The 24,339-nt window shown below is 46.8% G+C and overlaps 2 protein-coding genes and 1 pseudogene across 3 annotated transcripts in view; 2 read left to right on the forward strand and 1 right to left on the reverse strand.

The window, feature by feature from the left end:
• Nucleotides 1-24,339, forward strand: part of SUFU (SUFU negative regulator of hedgehog signaling) — a 157,132-nt gene that overhangs the window by 21,431 nt on the left and 111,362 nt on the right. The window lies entirely within an intron of this gene.
• Nucleotides 14,025-16,391, reverse strand: LOC142310851 (heat shock protein HSP 90-alpha-like). The gene is given in 2 exon segments (XM_075348599.1): nt 14,025-14,655; nt 14,657-16,391. Coding segments are annotated over 2 exon segments (2,190 nt in total). The 5' UTR covers nt 16,328-16,391; the 3' UTR covers nt 14,025-14,136.
• LOC142310508 (heat shock protein HSP 90-alpha pseudogene) lies at nt 16,445-18,564 on the forward strand (annotated as a pseudogene).

The following is a 24,339-nucleotide window of genomic DNA, read 5'->3' on the forward strand; positions in this document are numbered from 1 at the left end:
AAAACGTGACATGGCGTCCGCTAATGATTCCAACCAATTTTGCTGTCAAATGGTGCTCCTTCTCTTCTGAGCCCCGCCATGCGCCCAAACAATTACTTTCCACCACATATGAGGGATCTGCGTACTCAGGAAAAAATGCACTATAAATTTTATGGTGAATTTTTTGCTGATACCCTTGTGAAAAAAAAGCTACCTAGTTGAAGCAACAGTTTTGTGGTAAAAAATTTTTTTTTTCTTTTCACAGCTCAACGTTATAAACTTCTGTGAAGCCCCCAGGTGTTCAAAGTGCTCACCAAACATCTAGAAAAAATATTTGAGGGCTCTAGTTTCCAAAATGGGGTCACTTGTGGGGGAGCTTCATTGTTTAGGCACCTCAGGGGGTCTTCAAACCCAACATGGCGTCCGCTAATGAGTGCAGCTAATTTTGCGTTCAAAAATTCAAATGGCGCGCCTTCCCTTCCGAGCTCTGCCGTGCGCCCAAGCAATTGATTTTTACCACATATGGGGTATCAGCGTACTCAGGAGAAAATGCACAATAAATTGTATGGTGCACTTTCTCTTTTCTCCCTTGTGAAAATGAAAATTTTATTGCTAAAGTAACATTTTTGTGTTTAAAAAGTAAAATTTTCATTTTTTCCTTCCACATTGCTTTGGTTCCTGTGAAGCACCTAAAGGGTTAATAAACTTTTTGGATGTGGTTTTGCGCAGAGTGAGGGGTGCAGTTTTTAGAATGGGGTCACTTTTGGGTATTTTCTGTCACCTCGGCCTCTCAAAGTCACTTCAAATGTGATGTGGTCCCTTAAAAAAATTATTTTCTAAATTTTGTTGGAAAAATGAGAAATCGCTGATGACCTTTGACCCCTTCTAACTTCCTAACGAAAAAAAATTTTGTTTCGAAAATTGCGCTGATGTAAAGTAGATAAGTGGGAAAGTTTATTTAGTAACTATTTTGTGTGACATATCTCTCAGATTTATGGGCATAAATTTTCAAAGTTTGAAAATTGCGAAATGTTCAAAAGTTTTGCAAAATTTCCTAAATTTTCACAAATAAACGCAAAAATTATCGGTTTAAATTTACCACTGACATGAAGTACAATATGTCACGAAAAAACAATCTCAGAATCGCCAGGATCTGTTGAAGCGTTCCAGAGTTATAACCTGTCAAGGTGACACTGGTCAGAATTGCAAAAAATGGCCCGGTCATTAGGGTGTTTTAGTGGCCGGGGGTGAAGGGGTTAAAGAGAACCTGTCACCAGATTTGGGGCCTATAAGCTGCGGCCACCACCACTGGGCTCTTATATACAGCATTCTAAAATGCTGTATATAAGAGCCCAGGCCGCTGTGAGAACATAAAAATCACTTTATAATACTCACCTAAATGGTCGCTGCGGTGGAGTTGGGTCAGATCGGTGTCTTCATTCTCTGGTGCCGGCGCCTCCTCTTTCGGCCTTCTTTGTCGTCCTTTTTCTGAAGCAGGGGTACATGACACATCCTACGTCATACACACTCGCCGGCATTCAGGTCCTGAGTAGGTGCACTTTGATCTGCCATGAGCAGAGCAAATCAAAGTATTGTAGTGCACCTGTGTGGGACCGGTGAGTGTGTATGACGTAGATGCGTCATGCACCCCGGCTTCAGAAAAAGGACGAAGTTGGCCGAAAGAGGAGGCGCCGGCACCGGAGAATGAAGACCCCCATATGGCCCAACTCCACCGCAGCGACCGGTTTAGGTGATTATTAAAAAGTGTTTTTTACATTCTACACAGCGGCCTTGGCTCTTATATACAGCAAGTTAGAATGCTGTATATAACAGCCCACTGGTGGTGGCCGCAGCTTTATAGGGGCCAAATCTGGTGACAGGTTCCCTTTAATTGCTCCATACACATTAGAATGTTGAATGAAAACCCATTAATTATGTTAATATTATAGTTAATATTTATCACTTTTCTTATGAAAGCTATTTCATTCTGTAGTTTTGTTCCATCAAATTAAAGTAATGGCAATGCAATACCCCAGCAGTCTGTTGGGTTTCCATCGTTTTGTACGGCATTTATTCTATTTATTATTATTATTATTATTATTTATATATTTTATTATTTTGGGTGGGCTCTGCAATGGAGCGATGGTATTTACCAAATGCATGTTCCTAAAGATGAAGTTCTCTTTATGTATTTTCTGGATATACAGTGGGTACGGAAATTCTTCAGACCCCTTTAAATTTGTCACTTTGTTTCATTGCAGCCATTTGGTAAATTCCAAAAAGTTCATTTTTTTTTTCCTTAAGGCTACTTTCACACATCGGGTTTTTGCTCTGCGGCACAATACGGCGCTGTGCAGAAAAAACGCATCCGTTTTTTTTGCCGCCGGTTGAGTTTTTTTTTTTTGCATAGACTTACATTAGTGCCGTATTGTGCCGCATGGGCTTGCGTTCGGTCTGGTTTTTGCCGCATGTGGCAGATTTAGCCGATGCCGCGGCCGGATGGAACGTTCCTTGGCACGTTTTTTGCCCCTGCAAAAAAAACGCATCGTGCCGCATCCGGCTGCCGCATGCGGTTTCTTCCATTGCGCATGCTCAGTAGCATGCCGCAACCGGAAAAAAACGTACGGGCCGCATGTAAAAACTTATGCAAAGGATGCGGTGTTTTCGCCGCATCCGTTGCATAGGTTTCACAGCCAGATTGAGCCGCACTGCTCAAACCGGATGTGTGAAAGTAGCCTAATGTGCACTCTGCGCCCCATCTTGACAGACAAAAACCCCAGAAATGTAGAAATTTTTGGAAATGTATTAAACAAACACTGAAATATCACATGGTCATAAGTATTCAGACGCTTTGCTCAGTATTGAGTAGAAGCACCCTCCCTTTTGAGCTTATACTGCCATGAGTCTTCTTGGGAATGATGCAACAAGTTTTTCACACTTTGATTTGGGGATCCTCTGCCATTCTTCCTTGCAGATCCTGTCCACTTCTGTTGGTGGACAGCCATTTTCAGTTCTCTCCAGAGATGTTCAATTGGGTTTAGGTCAGGGCTCTGACTGGACCAGTCAAGGATGGTCCCATAGCATGATTCTGCCACCACCATGTTTCACTGTTGGGATTGTATTGGTCAGGTGATGAGCAGTGCCTGGTTTTCTTCACACATGCCACTTAGAATTATCACCAAAAAGTTCTATCTTTGTCTCATCAGGCCAGAGAATCTTATTTCTCATAGTCTGGGAGTCCTTCATATGTTTTTTTTGCAAACTCTATGCGGGCTTTCATATGTCTTGCACTGAGTAGAGGCTTCCGTCGGCCACTCTGCCATAAAGGCCCGAATGTTTGAGAGCTGTAGTGATAGTTGACGTTGTGGAACTTTTGAACTTTCTCCCATCTCCCCACTGCATCTCTGGAGCTCAGCCACAGTGATCTTGGGGTTCTTCTTTACCTCTCTCACCAAGGGTCTTCTCCCACGATTCCTCTGTTTGGCTGGACAGACAGGTCTAGGAAGATTTCTGTTGGTCCCAAATATCTTCCACTTAAGGATTATGGAGGCCACTGTGCTCTTAAGAACCTTGAGTACTGCAGAAATTCTTTTGTTCTGATGAGACCAAGATAAACTTATTTGGTTCAGATGGTGTCAAGAGTGTGGTGTGGCAACCCGTGGAGGAGTATAGAGACAAGTGTGTCCTGCCTACAGTAAAGCATGGTGGTGGGAGTGTCCTTTCTTGGGGCTACCAGCTTATGCGAGCTACTGTTCATTGAGGGATCCATGAATGCCAGTGTGTACTGAAACATACTAAAGCAGAGCATGATATTTCCCGCCTCCCCCTTCAGAAACTGGGCCATGGCAGTATTCCAACATAATGGCCCCATACACCCCTCCAAGACGACCACTGCCATTCTAAGGCAACTGAGGGTAATGGCACTGGACTGGCCAAGCGTCTCTAGACCTAAAACCTAGTGAACATCTGTGGGCCTTCTCCAACGGAAGGTGGAGGAGTACAGGGTTTTGAACATTCACCAGCTCTGTGATGTCTTCATAGAGGAGGGAAGAGGATCCAGTGCCTCCTGTGACGCTCTAGTGACCACCATACCCAAGAGAGCTACGGCAGTGCCTGAATATAATGGTGGTCACACCAAATATTGACACTTTTAAGCATAATTTGGCCTTTTTCACTTAGATGTGAACTTTTGTTGCCAGGGGTTTAGATATTGTTTCATTTTTAGAGGGCACCAAATCTACCCTGTTATACAAGCTACACACTGAATACTTTACATTGAATATATGACACTATGATACAGTGTTGTTCCATTAAAAGATAGAATATTTACAAAAATGTAAGGGTGTACTCATTTGTGATATACGGTCTATACTAGTGACAGACTAAATAATAATAATAATAATAATAATTAATAATAATAATAATAAAAAAAAAAAACAAAAAAAACTTGGAGTTACACCTAAACGATCTGTATGATATGTAACTGTGACTGTTGTGTGCCAAAAGATTTTCTTAGGGCCTGTCCCCATGTTGTAGATTTGTCACTTCTTTTTTTTTTTTTCTCTTTGCATTTTTGTCACAATCTGAAGGGTTTGCTAGTACCAGTAAAGGGTATGACCATTCTTAAGTCTCATGCACATGTTGCTTATTTTTGTCCTGCAGATTTACCGTATTTTTCGGACTATAAGATGCACTGGACTATAAGACGCACCCTGGTTTTAGAGCAGGGAAAATAGGAAAATAATATTAAGCAAAAAATGTGGTACTATTATGGGGGTAATGTCCCCAAACTGCTATATACCTGATCCTGGTATATGGCTGCATCCTGCTATATACCAAAAAAATGCATGTTTAAAAAAAAAAAAAAAACAAACAACCCAAAAACACACACAAACCCTCACCTTTTATGCTGAATTCTTTCTGCTAAGAGATGCAGAAAATTTTACACTAAATACATAATGTGTATACTTGCTCATTTACATACAGTGTCTTCCGAAAGTATTCAGCTCCCTTGAATTTTTCAGCCTTTTCCCACATTTCAGGCTTCAAACATAAATATAAAAGAAAAAAAAATTATGGTGAAGAATCAACAAGTGGGACACAATTGTGAAGTTGAACGAAATGTATTGCTTATTTTTTAAAAAAAAACAAACAAACCTGAAAATTGGGGTGTTCAATATTATTCTACCCCTTTACTTTCAGTGCCGCAAACTCGCTGCAGAAGATCATTGAGGATCTCTGAATGATCCTTTGTTTTCCTAAATGACTGATGATGATGATAAATATAAGCCCCCTGTGTGTAATCTAGTCTGCGTATAAATGCACCTGCTCTTTGATAGTCTGTGTTCTGTTTTAAAGCGCCGATAGCATCATGAAAACCAAGGAACACAACAGGCAGGTCCATGATACTGTTGTGGAGAAGTTTAAAGCCGGATTTGGTTACAAAAAGATTTCCACAACTTTAAACATCCCAAGGAGCACTGTGCAAGCGATCATATTGAAATGGAAGGAGTATCATACCACTGCAAATCTACAAAGACCCGGCCGTCCCACAAAAATTTCATCTCAAACAAGAAGACTGATCAGAGATGCAGCCAAGAGGCCCATGATCACTCTGGACGAACTGCAGAGATCTACAGCTGAGGGGGGAGAGTCTGTCCATAGGACAACAATTAGTCGTACACTGCATAAATCTGGCCTTTATGGAAGAGTGGCAAGAAGAAAGCCATTTCTCAAAGATCTCCATAAAAAGTGTCATTTAAAGTTTGGCACAAGCCACTTGGGAGATACATCAAACATGTGGAAGAAGGTGCTCAGGTCAGATGAAGCCAAAATCGAACTTTTTGGGCACAATGCCAAAATGATATTTTTGGCGTAAAAGCAACACAGCCCATCACCCTGAACACACCATGCCCACTGTCAAACATGGTGGTGGCAGCATCATGGTTTGGGCCTGCTTTTCTTCAGCAGGGACAGGGAAGATGGTTAAAATTGTTGGGAAGATGGATGGAGCCAAATACAAGACCATTCTTTTTTTTTTCCAATTTAAAGTTTTATTGGTTTTCAAAGGAAAGAGTACAACAACATTGCAAACCATTGAATACAAATTTGATAAACAAGGAGCCATCACGGCGGCTAAAGGCCACAGGCTCAGTAATCTTTACAACTGTCGAGGAAATAATCAAACAACTTGACTTACTAATAGAAAACAAGAAACCAAAGTAAAGGTAAAGAAGGATGAACAAGGAAAAGAGTAGATCAGAAGTGGGTGGGGGAGTCAAGAGGGGGAGAACCGTAGGGGGAAAGATGTGGATAGGAATATGTTGGCCGAGACTGGCGTCCCGTCTGTTGGGCGTGAACCTGAAAAGAATGAAAATGACTATGGAAGGTGTGGCTAGCTGAGGGTCTTGTTTACTGAGGGTCAACGAGGGCAAGAAACCTTGGGTCAGAGAGAAAAGATTCCCACTGATACCATTTAGAGGAGGCTTCCACTAGCTGGCCTCGCGATTGAGCCATTACCATCTCCATGCGGTGTATTACAGTTACTTCTGTCACCCATTCCTCTATGGACGGGGGGGTAGGGTCTTTCCAATGTCGTGGGATTACTGTCTTGGCGGCCTGGAGTAGATGTCCGGTAAGAGATTTTTTATACACCTTTTCCGGTATTTTAAACATAAACAATAGGGCTGCCTCGGGGCGACTGGGGACTAAGATCCCTGTGACCTCCTGGATGCCCACCAGCACCTTGCTCCAGAAGGCCGCCAAGCTCGGACAGTACCACCAGATATGGGCCATGGTACCTCCCTGTGCTCCGCACCGCCAGCATGTGTCAGGGATTTCGGGGCACCACTTATGAAGGGATGACGGGACCTTGTACCACCTGGAGAGAATTTTGTAGCAAGTCTCTTGCATTCTCGTTGCAACCGCTGACTTGTGGGTCAGGCGGAAGCATCGTTCCCATTGATCCCTGGAGAATGTCTGGCCGAGCTCTGCCTCCCAAGCAGCACAGAAGCGAGGAAGTGGTGTTTCTGCTGCTGCTGTCAAGATCCCATAAATCCTTGATATTGCATGTCTAGTGTCGGGAGTCCCTGTACAGAGAAGTTCAAAAGGGGTTGGGGATGAGGGACAAGTTAGGTCTAGCCCCTGCGTGGTTATGAAGTGTTTAAGTTGGGCATATTCAAAGTAGAACCGCATTTTGAAGTCTCTCTGCCCCACAATGTCCGGAAGTGGGAGAAGAACCCCTTCTGGTGCCACCTGTCCCAGTCTCAGGGGGTTCTGTTTTGAGCTTCCCAAAAAGTTATTAGACGATGCCCCTGGTAAAAAGTCAGGGTTATCCGTCAGTGGCATGAGGGGTCCCTGAGTCTGGAGCAGGCGCTTAATCCGTGGCATTGAGTGTACTGATTGTAATGTTTGTTTAGTGGTGTAGGACATTCCTATCTTATGTTTGGTAAGAAGTGGCCAGTTCCATGGCATGGATAGAATAGATAAGGGGCACAGGTCGTGTGCCAGGCGGACCCAGAGCTTCGATCCAGAGTTATGTAAGAGGTCTAAGACCCTTGCATGGGCAGCAGCCAGATAATAACGCCGACAGTCATGCAGCCCCACCCCTCCCGCCCCCTTGGTCCTAGTTAGGACATTCCTCCCGAGTCGGGACCGTCCCTTGGACCACACAAATTGATTAAACAGGCGCTGTAACTTTACCCAATACGACGCCGGGACATATACCGGGACCGTCTGGAGTAAGTAGAGCAGTCTGGGCAGGGCTGTCATCCTGAGGGCACTGATCCTACCGAACCATGAGAGGGTGCCTCTATGCCATACAGTCAGGTCCCTCTCGAGTTTGGAGAGAAAGTTTTGAAAATTAAGCTGGAAAAGTCTGGTTACATCAGATGGGATAGTGATACCTAGGTAGCCGATACTGCCGTGTGGTGGCCATTTGAAGGGGAAGTTTGGTTTTACAGCATCTACTGTTGCTTGGGAAAGTGATATGTTTAGGGCTTCAGATTTGTCAAGGTTGATTTTAAAATTGGACCATTTGCTAAAACGATTGAGTTCACGCATTAAGGATGGAAGGGAAGTGAGTGGGTTTTGCACATAAATAAGTAGGTCATCCGCGAAGGCGGCGCATTTATATTCTTGAGTGGCAACTTTAATCCCCCGTATGTCGGGGTTAAGCCGGATGGCCGACAACAGATGCTCCATGACTAAGATATAAAGCAATGGGGATAGGGGGCATCCCTGTCGAGTCCCGTTATGGATATCAAAGGGACTCGACAGGGTGCCATTAATCTTTAGACGCGCGGTCGGGGAACAGTATAAGGCCAAAATTTTAGATGAGAAGGTTGGACCAAAACCAACATGGGACAAAGTCTGAGAGAATGCCAGGAAATTCTATCGAATGCCTTTTCGGCGTCTAACGATAACATCATCATGGGGATTTTTTGGGTGTGAGCATGTTGGACCAGGTCTAGGGTTTTTAGGGTGTTGTCCCTTGCTTCCCTACCAGGAACGAATCCTGCTTGGTCCAAGTGCACCAGATCTGGCAAAAGGGGATTGAGTCTGTTTGCAAGAAGCTTAGCATAGATCTTCAAATCCACATTGAGCAACGATATTGGTCTGAAGCTGCTACATGCGGTAGGGTCTTTACCAGGTTTTCGGAGCAAAGCCACATGAGCTGTCGTGGAGTGGGGAGGGAATGGGGTCTCATCTGATATCGCATTAAAAGAAAGGAGCATTAGGGGTGCTAACTGTTCTGCAAACGTCTTATAAAATTTGGCTGGGAATCCATCCGGGCCGGGACTTTTGTTACCGGGTGTGTCGCGGATTACTGACAGAATGTCCTCAAGAAGAAATGGCTTCTCGAGGTCCTCAATTGTGGACTTATTAAGAGGTTGAAAGGGAGAGGGCATTGTAGGGGGCTCGTGGTCTATCTCAGGAAACCGAGGGGTCAGATTGTATAATTTGGAATAGTACGCATGGAAGGCAGAAGAGATATCAGGAGTAGCATAGAGCATCTCGTCTCTTGTATTTTTAATGCAGGGAATTAGAGTGTGGGCTTTCCCTTCCTTCAGTGCATTTGCCAATAGTCTGCCCGGCTTATCCCCGAATTCATAAAATTTCCCCCTTCCCACTTGCAACAGGCGCTGGTATGACGCATCCAACAATTTCTTGACCTGTAATCTGGCCTGCAAGAGGGCCTGTAAGGTGGTGGCTGATAGGGCTCGCTTATGAGCAAGCTCTAACCCCGAGACCTTGCGGAGGGCCTCTGTTAGATTCTGGGCTTTTTCTTTTTTAATACGGGCTCCATGTTTGATGAAAGTGCCCCTCAAGACGCACTTCAGTGCCTCCCACTTAAACGTGGGGGCTGTGTCGTCTGCCAAATGATCCTCTGAAAATTGAGTGATCGTGGTCAGCACATCAGAAACACAGAGCTCATCCATGAGCAAAGATTCATTAAGCCGCCATGTTCCCGCAGGGGCTGGGAGGGAAGGAACCTCTACCTCACAGTATACTGGGGCGTGGTCTGACCACAATATGCTGCCTATTCCAGTCTGTCGGACCCAAGGGAGAGCATTGTGCTGTATGAAGATGTAGTCTATACGACTGTAGGAGTCTTGTGAGTGCGAGTAGAAACTATAGTCTCTATCTGACGGATGTGTTATTCTCCAAGTGTCAAACAGCTGGATACTTAATAGAACCCTTTTGATACGTTTGATGGTGGTGTATGAAATGCTGGACTTCCCCTTGGAGTTATCTAATGTAGGGTCCAGAGTAGCATTAAGGTCAATACAGAGAATTGCTGTACCTCTAATTAGGGGCATCGCAGTGTCAGCAAGGCTAGCCAGAAAGTCATCTTGTCTCTGGTTTGGGGCGTAAGCATTTATGATTGTGAATGTTTGGTCTCCAGCTATTAGTGAGAGGATAATATACCGTCCCGTACCGTCTGATGTGCAGTTTATAATTTGATGTGGAAGAGACTTGTGAATGGCAATCGCCACTCCCTTTGAGCGGGATTCTGGGTTATCTGAAAATAACCAGGTTTGGTAGTACTTGTTCTTTAAGATAGGGGCGTGTCCCTGTTTGAAATGCGTTTCTTGAAAACATACTATTTTCACCTTGTGCTTGTGGAAGTGGTAGAGGACCTGTGCTCTCTTCTCCGGCACGTTAAGACCCTTAGCATTGAAGGAGGCGATTGTCAGGTTGGCCATCTGTAAAAGATTGAAGTGTTATAGGTACATGAGATATAAGGACGGACTAGCCCGTCTCGGCCACCATTTGGGGAGGGAGAAGGAAGTGTGAACTGTGAAAGGCAGATGAAGAGTAAAAAGAATAGGAGTTGAAGCAGAGAAAACAGCAGGGGTATAGCTCCCGCACAATACACTAGCTGAGAACAAACGTTCCGGGGGAGCTTGTCCGCCTCACCCGGGCAAGACAGAGGGTCCCGACCTACTTGGGGGAGAAAAAGATCAGACATAACCGTTGATAGCTCCGTAGTATACTGTTAACATTAGAGATTACCATAAACACTGGCGCATATAATCAAAAGTTTGAGTAATAAGGGCCTTGGGCACTCGGCAGGTTAGAAAGTAAAGTCTATGTACTTAGCTAGTTAAAGTTTACGATACATTGGGTAGTCCCCGATATCTTGACCTTTATCTCGAACGGCCCAATCTCCGGCCCCGAATCTCTCTCGGGGGGAGTCCCCTTGCATGAACGGGGGATGGATTTGCTTGGGGAGGGGCTGGGCGTTCCCTTGGGACCCACGGTTGGAGCAAGGTGGTGGGCCATTGAGAGATGGAGATTGGGGGTAGACCCAGGTTTGAGGTAAAGGATGGGAGGTCTTCTGGTGACCGCATTACCCACCATCTTGAATTTTTTTGTACCGACAGAGAAAAGGGAAAACCCCAACGAAACGGGAGACCCCTTTCTCTAATGACATCCAACAAGGGTTTGAGAACCGCCCTCTGAGCTAGGGTGTGTCTCGAAAGATCCGGCATGATGCGTATTGTAGATCCATTGTACGTTAGGAACTGTTTCTTTCGAGCTGCTTGAAGGATAGCTTCCTTTGCTGCAAAATAGTGCACCCTGCATACAATGTCTCTCGGGCGGGGGTCCCCTGGGTCCGGGGGGCGTAATGCCCTGTGGGCCCTGTCAAGTTCCAGGGGGGCCCCGGGTGGTCTTTTTAGTAGATTATTAAAGATTGAGATAAGGACTGAAGGTATGTCAGGAGGGGCAATTGACTCCGGCAGACCCCTGATACGCAGGTTATTTCTTCGATTTCTATTCTCTAAGTCGTCCACGTGCTGTTGGAGAGAGAATAGCTGCTTGGACTGAACCTGCAGTGTGGATTGGACAGATTGGATGTCAGCTTGAGATGTTGTTTGTTGGTCTGTAAGGACATCCACCCTTTGGGTGAGTGAAGAAAGGTCCATCCGTAGCTGGGCAAATTCTTGCTTACATTCTGCCACTACCTGGTTGGCCAGAGCAGCTATATCATTTTTAGTGGGCATTGCTTGGAAAAGGGACCGTAGGTCTGCTAAGGATGCTGGACGCTCTTCATTTATCACATTAGTGGAGAACGATGTTGTGGAAAAAGAGCCGATAGAGTCCTGCAAAGCTGGGTCATATAGTATTTGTGAACTTCTAGAGGTGCTTATATGTCCTCCCAAGTGTGCTACTGTGGTAATCTGTTGTGGAGGGGTCCCTGGTGCCCTGGGCCCATCATTCCACTGATCTTTAGTGGTTGCCACCATGCTACCTCCTGGGCCCGTCGGGCTATTTTCCCTTGAGGAGCCCGTGGACCACCTCGCAGGGGGTGTATAATGAGGGGGCCCTTGGAGGTTCCCCTCAGTCTGGTCCTGGGGCCCTTGGATGCTGTAGGATCCCCTCTGCTCCACATGAGTGCCCGTATATGGCGATGTTATAGGGGGGGCCGTCAGGTAAATAATTGTGCCTTTTGCAAATGATGGGGGGCTGCCGTCGCCAGCCATGACTGTGCCCCTTCCCCCCTCCCCCAGTCCAGTTATCGCCTGCGGGCTGGAGATTTTGGTATGCGGTGGGGCCGGGGTGCCCGGGTTTTGTTTCCTACCTCCATCGGTGGTGCTGTTGACAACGCGGGAGACTGGTGACCGCGGGGCCCCCTCACTCTGGGAGCGCTGCTGTAATGGATGTTTCCCGAACGCCGCTCCAGAGCCTGTCTGCGTGTGTGCTGCAGGCTGAAGAGGCATTAGGCATCTGGAAGCGACCGGAGGTAAATCGATGTTCTGCCGGCCACCGGGAAGTTCCATTCCCATCGCGGGCTGCGATGAAGGAGTAGCGGGCGGTGATGCTGCCGCTGAGGGGTCATCTTGCTGACGCTGCAGGGCCTGGTCTGGAAGCGTGCGGCGGCCATTTTGGAGTGGGGCCTGTGATTCATGTTGTCGGCCGCTCCTCCGCACATCCCCCCCGCCCGTGACCGTCACTGCTGTCGGTGGTCACCGCGGTTCCCCCGGATCCCCGCGACTCCACTGTCGACCCCCGCCTCTCCACCGACGTCTTGAGGTCAGTTATCGGGTCAGCAGGCCGCGATTCTTGCTGCCTTTCCAGCTCGGGCTGCGATAGAGTGCTGGAGCCCCGTGGATTAGACAGATATGCCCCGATTTTGCCTTGAGCCATGGGGGCCTTCTTTGGGGTTCGTGCTGTGGCCTTTTTGCCCGTTAATTTGCCCATTTTGGAGTCTTGGGCCAGTGCTATGGAGTTCTGCAGAGAGGAGCTCAGAGAAGCTGCTTCCTCACTCGGCCATGTCCGGCTCCGCCCCCTCACAAGACCATTCTTGAAGAAAACCTGTTGGAGTCTGCAAAAGACCTGAGACTGGGACGGAGATTTGTCTTCCAACAAGACAATGATCCCAAACATAAAGCAAAATCTACAATGGAATGGTTCACAAATAAACCTATCCAGGTGTTAGAATGGCCAAGTCACAGTCCAGACCTGAATCCAATCGAGAATCTGTGGAAAGAGCTGAAAACGGCTGTTCACAAACGCTCTCCATCCAACCTCACTCAGCTCCAGCTGTTTGCAAAGGAAGAATGGGCGAGAATTTCAGTCTTTCGATGTGCAAAACTGATAGACACAAACCCCAAGCGACTTGTGCTTTAATCGCAGCAAAAGGTGGCGCTACAAAGTATTAACTTAAAGGGGCCGAATAATCTTGCACGCCCCAATTTTCTGTTGTTTATTTTTTTTAAAGAGTTTAAAATAGCAAATTTCGTTTAACTTTACAATTGTGTCCCACTTGTTGTTGTTTCTTCACCATAACATTAACATTTTTATCTTTTTGTTTGAAGCCTCAAATGTGGGATTCAGGTTGAAAAAATTCAAGGGGGCCGAATACTTTTGCAAGGCACTGTATGCGAGTATCACGGTCCACAAATTAATTTTTTTTTTTTTTTTGCACTGACCTCTGTCCTGGAACTCAACAGCCTGTGTGTGTGTATGAGTCAGCAGATCTGCAGCCTGTTCATCTGTACTAATGAGGGCTTAGGCTACTTTCACACATCCGGTTTGAGCCCTGCGGCTCAATCCGGCTGTGAAAACTATGCAACGGATGCGGCGAAAACACCGCATCCTTTGCATAAGTTTTTACATGCGGCCCGTCCGGTTTTTTCCGGTTGCGGCATGCTACTGAGCATGCGCAGTGGAAAAAAACGCATGCGGTGACCGGATGCGTTTTTTTTCCGCATCGCGCCGCATCCGGCCTCCATAGGTATGCATTGAAAAATGCGCCGCAGCGGCCGGATGCGGCGCGATGCGGTGTTTTTTGCCGGAGCAAAAAACGTTGCAGGGGACGTTCGATCCGGCCGCCGCATCGGCTAAATCTGCCGCATGCGGCCAAAACCAGACCGAACGCAAGCCCCTGCGGCACAATACGGCACTAATGTAAGTCTATGCAAAAAAAAACCGCCACCGGCGTTACAAAAGCCGGTGGCGGTTTTTCTGCAGAACGCCGTATTGTTTTTTTTAATAGAACGATGTAATTTTAACAAAAACATACAACAGCCAAAAAAAGAAAATAAATATATCAGACATAATGCAGGCGACAGGAATGCTGCACAAAGTACAAAAACCTAACCGGTTAAGATTAGAACTGGAACGTGTTTAAGGTGGTCGATGACTGATTCAGTCAACTTCTTCCATTCGGGAGGAGTCTTCGTCTCCTTCCAGTGGGGGCATCTCTTCAGTGGTCGGGGGCGTCAGGTCCTCTGTGGTAACGTCGTCCTCATCGATACCGAGGCCGAGCTTGATCATCCTGTAGATGCGGTTGGCGTGTGTCTGGGGGTCTTCCAGGCTGAAGCCGGATGACAGGAGAGCGGTCTCGTAGAGTAGAATTACCAGATCCTTCACAGATTTGTCGTTCTTGTCGGCATCAGCCTTCTGCCTCAATGTTTCCACAATGGAATGGTCGGGATTAATTTCTAGGTGCTTTTTGGCTGCCATGTAGCCCATGGTGGCGTTGTCCCTTAGCGCCTGGGCCTTCATGATGCGCTCCATGTTGGCGGTCCAGCCATACGTACTGGTTACGATGCAGCAGGGTGATGTTACTAGTCTGTTGGACACTACAACCTTCTCTACTTTCTTTTCCAAGATGTCCTTCATGATTTTGCACAGATTCTCAAACTTTGATTTCTTCTCCTCCTGCCTTTTTTTTCTCCTCCTCGTCCTCTGGGAGCTCCAGTCCTTCCTTGGTGACTGAGACGAGAGTCTTGCCTTCAAACTCTTTCAGTTGCTGCACGCAGTATTCATCGATGGGCTCGATCATGTAGATGACCTCCAAGCCGTGCTTCCTGAGCCGCTCCACAAAGGCCGAGTGGGCGACCTGCTCTTTAGTTTCGCCTGTGATGTAGTAGATGTGCTTCTGGTTCTCCTTCATCCGGGTGCAGTAATCTTTCAGGGACACCATTTCATCCCCGGACGCTGACGTGTAGTATCGCAGGAGTTCGGACAGCTTGTTGCGGTTCTGAGAGTCTTCGTGGATCCCAAGCTTTACGTTTTTGGAGAATTGTTCGTACAGCTTCTTGTAGTTCTCCTTGTCCTCGGACAGTTCTGTGAAAAGCTCCAGACATTTCTTCACCAGGTTCTTCCGAATCACCTTCAGGATCTTACTCTGCTGCAGCATTTCTCTGGAGATGTTCAGGGGGAGATCTTCCGAGTCCACCACACCTCTGATGAAGTTCAGATACTCCGGGATCAGCTCCTCGCAGTTGTCCATGATGAAGACCCTCCGCACATACAGCTTGATGTTGTTCTTTTTCTTCCTGTTCTCAAACAAGTCGAAAGGGGCTCGTCTGGGCACAAACAGCAGAGCTCTGAACTCAAGCTGCCCCTCTACAGAGAAGTGTTTCACAGCCAGGTGGTCCTCCCAGTCGTTGGTGAGACTCTTGTAGAACTCCCCATACTCATCGTTGGTGATGTCATCGGGGTTGCGAGTCCAGATGGGTTTGGTTTTGTTCAGTTCTTCTTGGTCGATATATTTTTCCTTTATCTTTTTCTTCTTCTTGTCTCCTTCCTTCTTATCTTCATCCTCATCGGAGCCAACATCTTCTATCTCTGGTTTCTCCTCGCTCTTCTCTTCTTCCTCCTCTTTCTTTTCCTTTTCCTCCTCTGCTTCATCGTCGCTGACCTCTTTATCACGTTCCTTCTCCACGAAGAGCGTAATGGGGTAGCCGATGAACTGGGAATGTTTCTTCACGATCTCCTTGATCCTCCTTTCCTCAAAATATTCAGATTGGTCCTCCTTTAGGTGCAGGATAACTTTGGTACCACGGCACAGGGGCTCACTATTATCCACACGGACGGTGAAGGATCCTCCGGCTGATGACTCCCAGGCGTACTGCTCGTCATCCATGTGCTTGGTGATCACCGTCACCTTCTCAGCTACAAGGTAGGCCGAGTAGAAACCGACACCAAACTGACCAATCATAGAAATATCTGCTCCGGCCTGCAGAGCCTCCATAAAGGCCTTGGTCCCAGATTTGGCGATGGTGCCCAGGTTGTTGATTAGGTCAGCTTTGGTCATTCCGATGCCGGTGTCAATAATAGTCAGGGTGCGATCCTGCTGGTTAGGGATCAGATCGATCTTTAGCTCTTTTCCAGAATCCAGTTTGCTGGGGTCGGTGAGACTCTCATAACGGATTTTATCCAGGGCATCTGAAGAGTTAGAGATCAATTCTCGCAGGAAGATCTCCTTGTTGGAATAGAAAGTGTTAATGATCAAGGACATAAGCTGCGCGATCTCAGCCTGGAAGGCGAAGGTCTCCACGTCCTCCTCCATCTGCTGGTCCGGAGCTGCACTCTGCACTTCTTCTGGCATCGTGTTTGGTCCGGTTCACCGCTCAGCCTCTACGAAACTCCCGCAGTGGTGACGGTCCGTCTGACTGACCTAATCAACAACCTGGGCACCATCGCCAAATCTGGGACCAAGGCCTTTATGGAGGCTCTGCAGGCCGGAGCAGATATTTCTATGATTGGTCAGTTTGGTGTCGGTTTCTACTCGGCCTACCTTGTAGCTGAGAAGGTGACGGTGATCACCAAGCACATGGATACCAAAGCTGACCTAATCAACAACCTGGGCACCATCGCCAAATCTGGGACCAAGGCCTTTATGGAGGCTCTGCAGGCCGGAGCAGATATTTCTATGATTGGTCAGTTTGGTGTCGGTTTCTACTCGGCCTACCTTGTAGCTGAGAAGGTGACGGTGATCACCAAGCACATGGATGACTAGCAGTACGCCTGGGAGTCATCAGCCGGAGGATCCTTCACCGTCCGTGTGGATAATAGTGAGCCCCTGTGCCGTGGTACCAAAGTTATCCTGCACCTAAAGGAGGACCAATCTGAATATTTTGAGGAAAGGAGGATCAAGGAGATCGTGAAGAAACATTCCCAGTTCATCGGCTACCCCATTACGCTCTTCGTGGAGAAGGAACGTGATAAAGAGGTCAGCGACGATGAAGCAGAGGAGGAAAAGGAAAAGAAAGAGGAGGAAGAAGAGAAGAGCGAGGAGAAACCAGAGATAGAAGATGTTGGCTCCGATGAGGATGAAGATAAGAAGGAAGGAGACAAGAAGAAGAAAAAGATAAAGGAAAAATATATCGACCAAGAAGAACTGAACAAAACCAAACCCATCTGGACTCGCAACCCCGATGACATCACCAACGATGAGTATGGGGAGTTCTACAAGAGTCTCACCAACGACTGGGAGGACCACCTGGCTGTGAAACACTTCTCTGTAGAGGGGCAGCTTGAGTTCAGAGCTCTGCTGTTTGTGCCCAGACGAGCCCCTTTCGACTTGTTTGAGAACAGGAAGAAAAAGAACAACATCAAGCTGTATGTGCGGAGGGTCTTCATCATGGACAACTGCGAGGAGCTGATCCCGGAGTATCTGAACTTCATCAGAGGTGTGGTGGACTCGGAAGATCTCCCCCTGAACATCTCCAGAGAAATGCTGCAGCAGAGTAAGATCCTGAAGGTGATTCGGAAGAACCTGGTGAAGAAATGTCTGGAGCTTTTCACAGAACTGTCCGAGGACAAGGAGAACTACAAGAAGCTGTACGAACAATTCTCCAAAAACGTAAAGCTTGGGATCCACGAAGACTCTCAGAACCGCAACAAGCTGTCCGAACTCCTGCGATACTACACATCAGCGTCCGGGGATGAAATGGTGTCCCTGAAAGATTACTGCACCCGGATGAAGGAGAACCAGAAGCACATCTACTACATCACAGGCGAAACTAAAGAGCAGGTCGCCCACTCGGCCTTTGTGGAGCGGCTCAGGAAGCACGGCTTGGAGGTCATCTACATGATCGAGCCCATCGATGAATACTGCGTGCAGCAACTGAAAGAGTTTGAAGGCAAGACTCTCGTCTCAGTCACCAAGGAAGGACTGGAGCTCCCAGAGGACGAGGAGGAGAAAAAAAAGGCAGGAGGAGAAGAAATCAAAGTTTGAGAATCTGTGCAAAATCATGAAGGACATCTTGGAAAAGAAAGTAGAGAAGGTTGTAGTGTCCAACAGACTAGTAACATCACCCTGCTGCATCGTAACCAGTACGTATGGCTGGACCGCCAACATGGAGCGCATCATGAAGGCCCAGGCGCTAAGGGACAACGCCACCATGGGCTACATGGCAGCCAAAAAGCACCTAGAAATTAATCCCGACCATTCCATTGTGGAAACATTGAGGCAGAAGGCTGATGCCGACAAGAACGACAAATCTGTGAAGGATCTGGTAATTCTACTCTACGAGACCGCTCTCCTGTCATCCGGCTTCAGCCTGGAAGACCCCCAGACACACGCCAACCGCATCTACAGGATGATCAAGCTCGGCCTCGGTATCGATGAGGACGACGTTACCACAGAGGACCTGACGCCCCCGACCACTGAAGAGATGCCCCCACTGGAAGGAGACGAAGACTCCTCCCGAATGGAAGAAGTTGACTGAATCAGTCATCGACCACCTTAAACACGTTCCAGTTCTAATCTTAACCGGTTAGGTTTTTGTACTTTGTGCAGCATTCCTGTCGCCTGCATTATGTCTGATATATTTATTTTCTTTTTTTGGCTGTTGTATATAAGAACGCCGTATTGTGCCGCAGAGCAAAAATCCGGATGTGTGAAAGCACCCTTAGGCGGTTTCCCAAAAGAACAAACGTTCACTTTCCTATGTGGCTTCACAAATGATCTCCATGCTGCAGCATCAGAATTCTATAAATCAGGTGTCTTTTTAATTCTTTACAGCCATAGCAGATTCTTTGAGCTGACAGAGACCTATTTGCAAAAATTGCAGCCGCCCTCTATCCTGGTCGTCTATCACCGATACAGATTAACTTTGCCTTCATTGTGTTTATTTCTCCTGTTTCTTCCATGTATGTGACGTTGGCCTCCAGGTTCCCTTCAGATGTGGGTTTGGTTCTCGGCCGTGCCAGGAGTTGCAGCCGAGGCTCTACCAGGATGTGCGCGTTGTGGGGCTGGGGGAGGTGTGTGTGTGTGTGTGTGTGTGTGTGTGTGTGTGTGTGTGTGTGTGTGTGTGTGTGTGTGTGTGGTGCTCTACTCCGGGGCCTTTGTGAGCAGGTTGAGGTCATAGCAGTAGTATGCTCTCCAGGAAGCCTGGCACGTCTCTGCTGTCAGCCTCCACACAAAGCCTCAGTGTCTCCTTCCTGCCAATGTGATAAAATACATTTTGAGCCTGCACTCGCTGCCAATAGGCACAATGCAACACCAGGGAAATGAGAGAATGATTCTGTAGCCCCTTACACCCGGTCCTGCTAGCCGGGACTAAATCATGACTGTGAGGATTGTCACCACTGGCATAAGGGACTTATGTGATTGTATGACTTTTTTTTTTTTTCTTTTTCTCATCAGTGGCAGTTCTTGTTCTGATACTGTCTATAGTCAGTCAGTTGTTATGATTAGTGATGCGCGAACCCAGATAGTGAATTTTACTATCTGTAGGGATACTTTGTATCCGTGCACCAACCCCAAACACTGAGCTCTCAGGAACTCTGTGACTATCTGGCTTCGCTGACTCGGATAATTAAAAAAAAAAAAAAGATGGAAAAAAAAGTGGAAAAAGGCAGGAGTGTTATACATACAGAATGTACAGCACAGCTGTAATACTACTTCTGGGGCTGCTGATTAATCCTCATACATATTCACTGCTTCCCCCGCCCACCGCAGTGCCACCATCTTTGATTGGTTGCAGTCAGACTGTGCCCCCCCCCCTCCTCCCCCGTGTGTGACTGCTTGGAAAAGCCAAGGCAAAGGCTTTTCTCCTTGCGGAGACTGACGCACCATTCCAGTATGCCAGCAGTGGTGAGGAGACTTTAAGCCTCAATGCTCCTCTGGGAAATATGCAGATAGTCTCCTTCCTCACTGAAGAGACACTCTGGTGCCACCTATGGGATTTATCAATCCTAAAAGTCAAAAGCCCTTTAACGAGCCTTGTCATTTGACTTGGGATTTATGCCAGATGAGAACCTCAAATTGCAAGAACGGTGTTTCGGCATGGTTGTCCCTTGTCAGTACAAAGTATGACATCTGATGTGGCTGAATGAGAGGCTTAAAGCAAGAAGGCCTGCGGAGACACCATCACGTGTTTCTCAACGCTGGCAGGAAACTAGCCAGGTCTTTCACCGGGAAGGAACCACCACGGGAAGGGCAGTCTCCAGTCAAGGAGACCACCTATGCCAAACATGGTATCCATCCACAGACAGCCGTTTCGGGGTATTTGCCCCTCATCAGTGTGGAGTAGGAATCTGGCTAGTGGGACATTGCCTAGTAAAAGACTATGTGAGCAAGGATGGTTGACCTTAGGGAGATCAACATCCACCACTGCGGAGACACCATCACGTGTTTCTCAACGCAGTGATTCTAGAGCAATGCCCCCTGGGAAATATTCAAAGCAAGAAGGCCTGCGGAGACACCATCACATGTTTCTCAACGCTGGCAGGAAACTAGCCAGGTCTTTCACCGGGAAGGAACAACCACGGGAAGGGCAGTCTCCAGTCAAGGAGACCACCTATACCAAACATGGTATCCATCCACAGACAGCCGTTTCGGGGTATTTGCCCCTCATCAGTGTGGAGTAGGAATCTGGCTAGTGGGACATTGCCTAGTAAAAGACTATGTGAGCAAGGATGGTTGACCTTAGGGAGATCAACATCCACCACTGCGGAGACACCATCACGTGTTTCTCAACGCAGTGATTCTAGAGCAATGCCCCCTGGGAAATATTCAAAGCAAGAAGGCCTGCGGAGACACCATCACATGTTTCTCAACGCTGGCAGGAAACTAGCCAGGTCTTTCACCGGGAAGGAACAACCACGGGAAGGGCAGTCTCCAGTCAAGGAGACCACCTATACCAAACATGGTATCCATCCACAGACAGCCGTTTCGGGGTATTTGCCCCTCATCAGTGTGGAGTAGTAATCTGGCTAGTGGGACATTGCCTAGTAAAAGACTATGTGAGCAAGGATGGTTGGCATAGGTGGTCTCCTTGACTGGAGACTGCCCTTCCCGTGGTTGTTCCTTCCCGGTGAAAGACCTGGCTAGTTTCCTGCCAGCGTTGAGAAACATGTGATGGTGTCTCCGCAGGCCTTCTTGCTTTGAATATTTCCCAGGGGGCATTGCTCTAGAATCACTGCGTTGAGAAACACGTGATGGTGTCTCCGCAGTGGTGGATGTTGATCTCCCTAAGGTCAACCATCCTTGCTCACGAATGAGAGGCTTAGGCTGCTTTCACACTACGTCTTTTTAACATGCGTCCTGAACGTTTTTTTGCTGCAAAAGCGGATCCTGCTTTTACAGCAAAAAATGCATGCAAACGCATGTCTTATTTTGCAGGATCCTGTCACTGGATGTTTTTCTGGGCGGGCATTGGAGTCATGTGATCGGGAGTGAGGGGAACTAAACGTGCCAGACTGGGAGCCGGCATCTGACAGCTGCGAAGCTCGTAACCAAGGTAAACATCGGGTATACTTGCTTGGATACCCGATATTTACTTTGGTTACAAGCGTCTGCAGCTGCTAGGAGCCGGGCTCCCTGCACACGTTGCCAACGTAAACATCGGGTAACTAAGTGGTTACCCGATATTTACCTTGGTTACGAGTGTCCGCAGCTCTCAGGTGGGGGAGAGGGGGGAGAGAGAGAGGGGGGAGAGAGAGAGGGGGGAGAGAGAGGGGGGAGAGAGAGGGGGAGAGAGAGAGGGGGAAGAGACAGAGGGAGGAGAGAGACTGATCACGGAGGCTGGTTTCTGGGCATGCTCAGTAGAGCAAGCAGGATCCTGTCTATCAGCATGCCAGTGTTCACATGCGTTTGCATGCTGTTTAGTCAGGATCCAGCAATTTGCAGAAGTTGGACGCAGCTCAAAAACGCTAAAAGTAGCGTTTTTGAAAGATGTTAAAAAACTGCAACTCGCTGGATCCTCGCTATAACGCACGCAAACGCATGTGAACGCATGTTAACGCGAGTCCATTGCAAATGCATTGAAATGAAAACGCATTTGCACTGGATCCGTTTCTGCATTAAAAAAACGTTCAGGACGCATGTTAAAAAGACGTAGTGTGAAAGCAGCCTAAGATGGGAAAAGCTATTCTCGTCCTCAAATAGGTGGTTTACTTTCTCACTGAAGTCAATCATTGACCCCTGAGTTCAGACCTGCATATCCTGGCAGAAAACCATTTTTTTTTTTTTTTTGTGCTGAAATTTATACACCATATTACTGCGCCAAATTTGCATCTTCTGGCGAAACACATCAAAACCTGATGCAGTATTGATGCAATATTTTATTTATTTATTTATTTATTTATTTTTAGCCTGGAGATGCAGATTTTGTGCAGGAATGTGGTGTATAAATTTCAGCACCACATATGCCTCTCTTGGGAAAAAAAAAAACGCATTAAACTGCATAGTGCGGTTTCCTGGAAGGAGGTGCAGATTTGATGCTGAAATCTCTGTACCAAATTTGAATCTCCTCGTAGAAAACCGCACAAAAAATGGCCTTTTTTACATGCGGTCACACAGTGGGGGCATGGTCTGACTGCAATTAATCAGATACTGTAACTGCTGGTGGGTGGGGGAAGCAACAAATATGTATGGGGGTATTTAGTGTTCCAGCCGTGTGGGAGACTTGGTAAGTATAATGCTCCTGCTCTAATCTTCCAACCCAGGGCCTCCAGCCCTTTCTACCACCATATGTTATGTTGTGTTTTTTTTGTTTTTTTTTAAGCACAATATTTGGGTCACAATAGACTTACATGGGGAACAGTGTTCGGGCAGATATTTGGGATTAATTTTTTTTCTTAAATCCGGCTACACTCGCCAGTCCCGACTGAGTGTTTACCCATGTCTAATTATAATGTGTGAATCAGTAAATTCTTGGGCATCTGAATCTTTCTGACCAACACAAGTTTTAATGAATTAAAGTTTAAAAAAATTATTTGTTTTTTCAAATAATATTACCATCATTTTGCCCACTTTAAGGCCAAGTGCGCCTGTTGAGTATTTTGGGGTTTGCGGTTCTTTTTATTTTTATATATCTAAAATAGATATCAGTATAGACAAAGTTTGGACACACCTTCTCATTCAAAGAGTTTTCTTTATTTTCATGACTGAAAACTGTAGATTCACATTGAAGGCATCAAAACTATGAATTAACACATGTGAAATGAAATACTTAACAAAAAAGTGTGAAACACCTGAAAATATGTCTTATATTCTAGGTTCTTCAAAGTAGCCACCTTTTTGCTTTGATTACTGCTTTGCACACTCTTGCCATTCTCTTCATGAGCTTCAAGAGGTAGTCACCGGAAATGTTTTTCACTTCACAGGTGTGCCCTGTCAGGTTTAATAAGTGGGATTTCTTGCCTTATTAGTGGGGTTGGGACCATCAGTTGTGTTGTGCAGAAGTCTGGTGGATACACAGCTGATAGTCCTTCTGAACAGACTGTTAGCTGCTTTTTTCTTGCCATAATACAAATTCTAAGTAAAGAAAAACGATTGGCCATCATTACTTTAAGAAATGTAGGTCAGTTAGTCCGAAAAATTTGAGAAAACTTTGAAAGTGTCCCCAAGTTCAGTGGCAAAAACCATCAAATGCTACAAAGAAACTGGCTCATATGAGGACCGCTCCAGGAAAGGAAGACCAAGAGTCACCTCTGCTGCGGAGCATAAGTTTATCCAAGTCACCAGCCTCAGAAATCGCAGGTTAACAGCAGCTCAGATTAGAGACCAGGTCAATGCCACAGAGCTCTAGCAGCAGACACATCTCTAGAACAACTATTAAGAGGAGACTTTGTGCAGCAGGCCTTCATGGTAAAATAGCTGCTAGGAAACCACTGCTAAGGACAGACAACAAGCAGAAGAGACTTGTTTGGGATAAAGAACACAAGGAATGAACATTAGACCAGTGGAAATCTGTGCTTTGGTCCGAGTCCAAATTTGAGATCTTTGGACCGTGTCTTTGTGCGACAAAGAAAAGGTGAACGGATGGACTCTACATGCCTGGTTCCCACCGTGAAGCATGGAGGAGGAGGTGTGATGGTGTGTGGGTGCTTTTCTGGTGACACTGTTGGGATTTATTAAAAATTGAAGGTATACTGAACCAGCATGGCTACCACAGCATCTTGTAGCGGCGTGCTATTCCATCCGGTTTGCGTTTACTAGGACCATTTATTTTTCAACAAAACAATGACCCCCAAACACACCTCCAGGCTATGTAATGGCTATTTGACTAAGACTGAGAGTGATGGGATGCTACGCCAGATGACCTGGTCTCCACAGTCACCAGACCTGAACCCAATCGAGATGGTTTGGGGTGAGCTGGACCGCAG

The sequence above is a fragment of the Anomaloglossus baeobatrachus genome, chromosome 5 (genome assembly GCF_048569485.1).
Source record: "Anomaloglossus baeobatrachus isolate aAnoBae1 chromosome 5, aAnoBae1.hap1, whole genome shotgun sequence".
Taxonomy (NCBI): Eukaryota; Metazoa; Chordata; class Amphibia; order Anura; family Aromobatidae; genus Anomaloglossus; species Anomaloglossus baeobatrachus.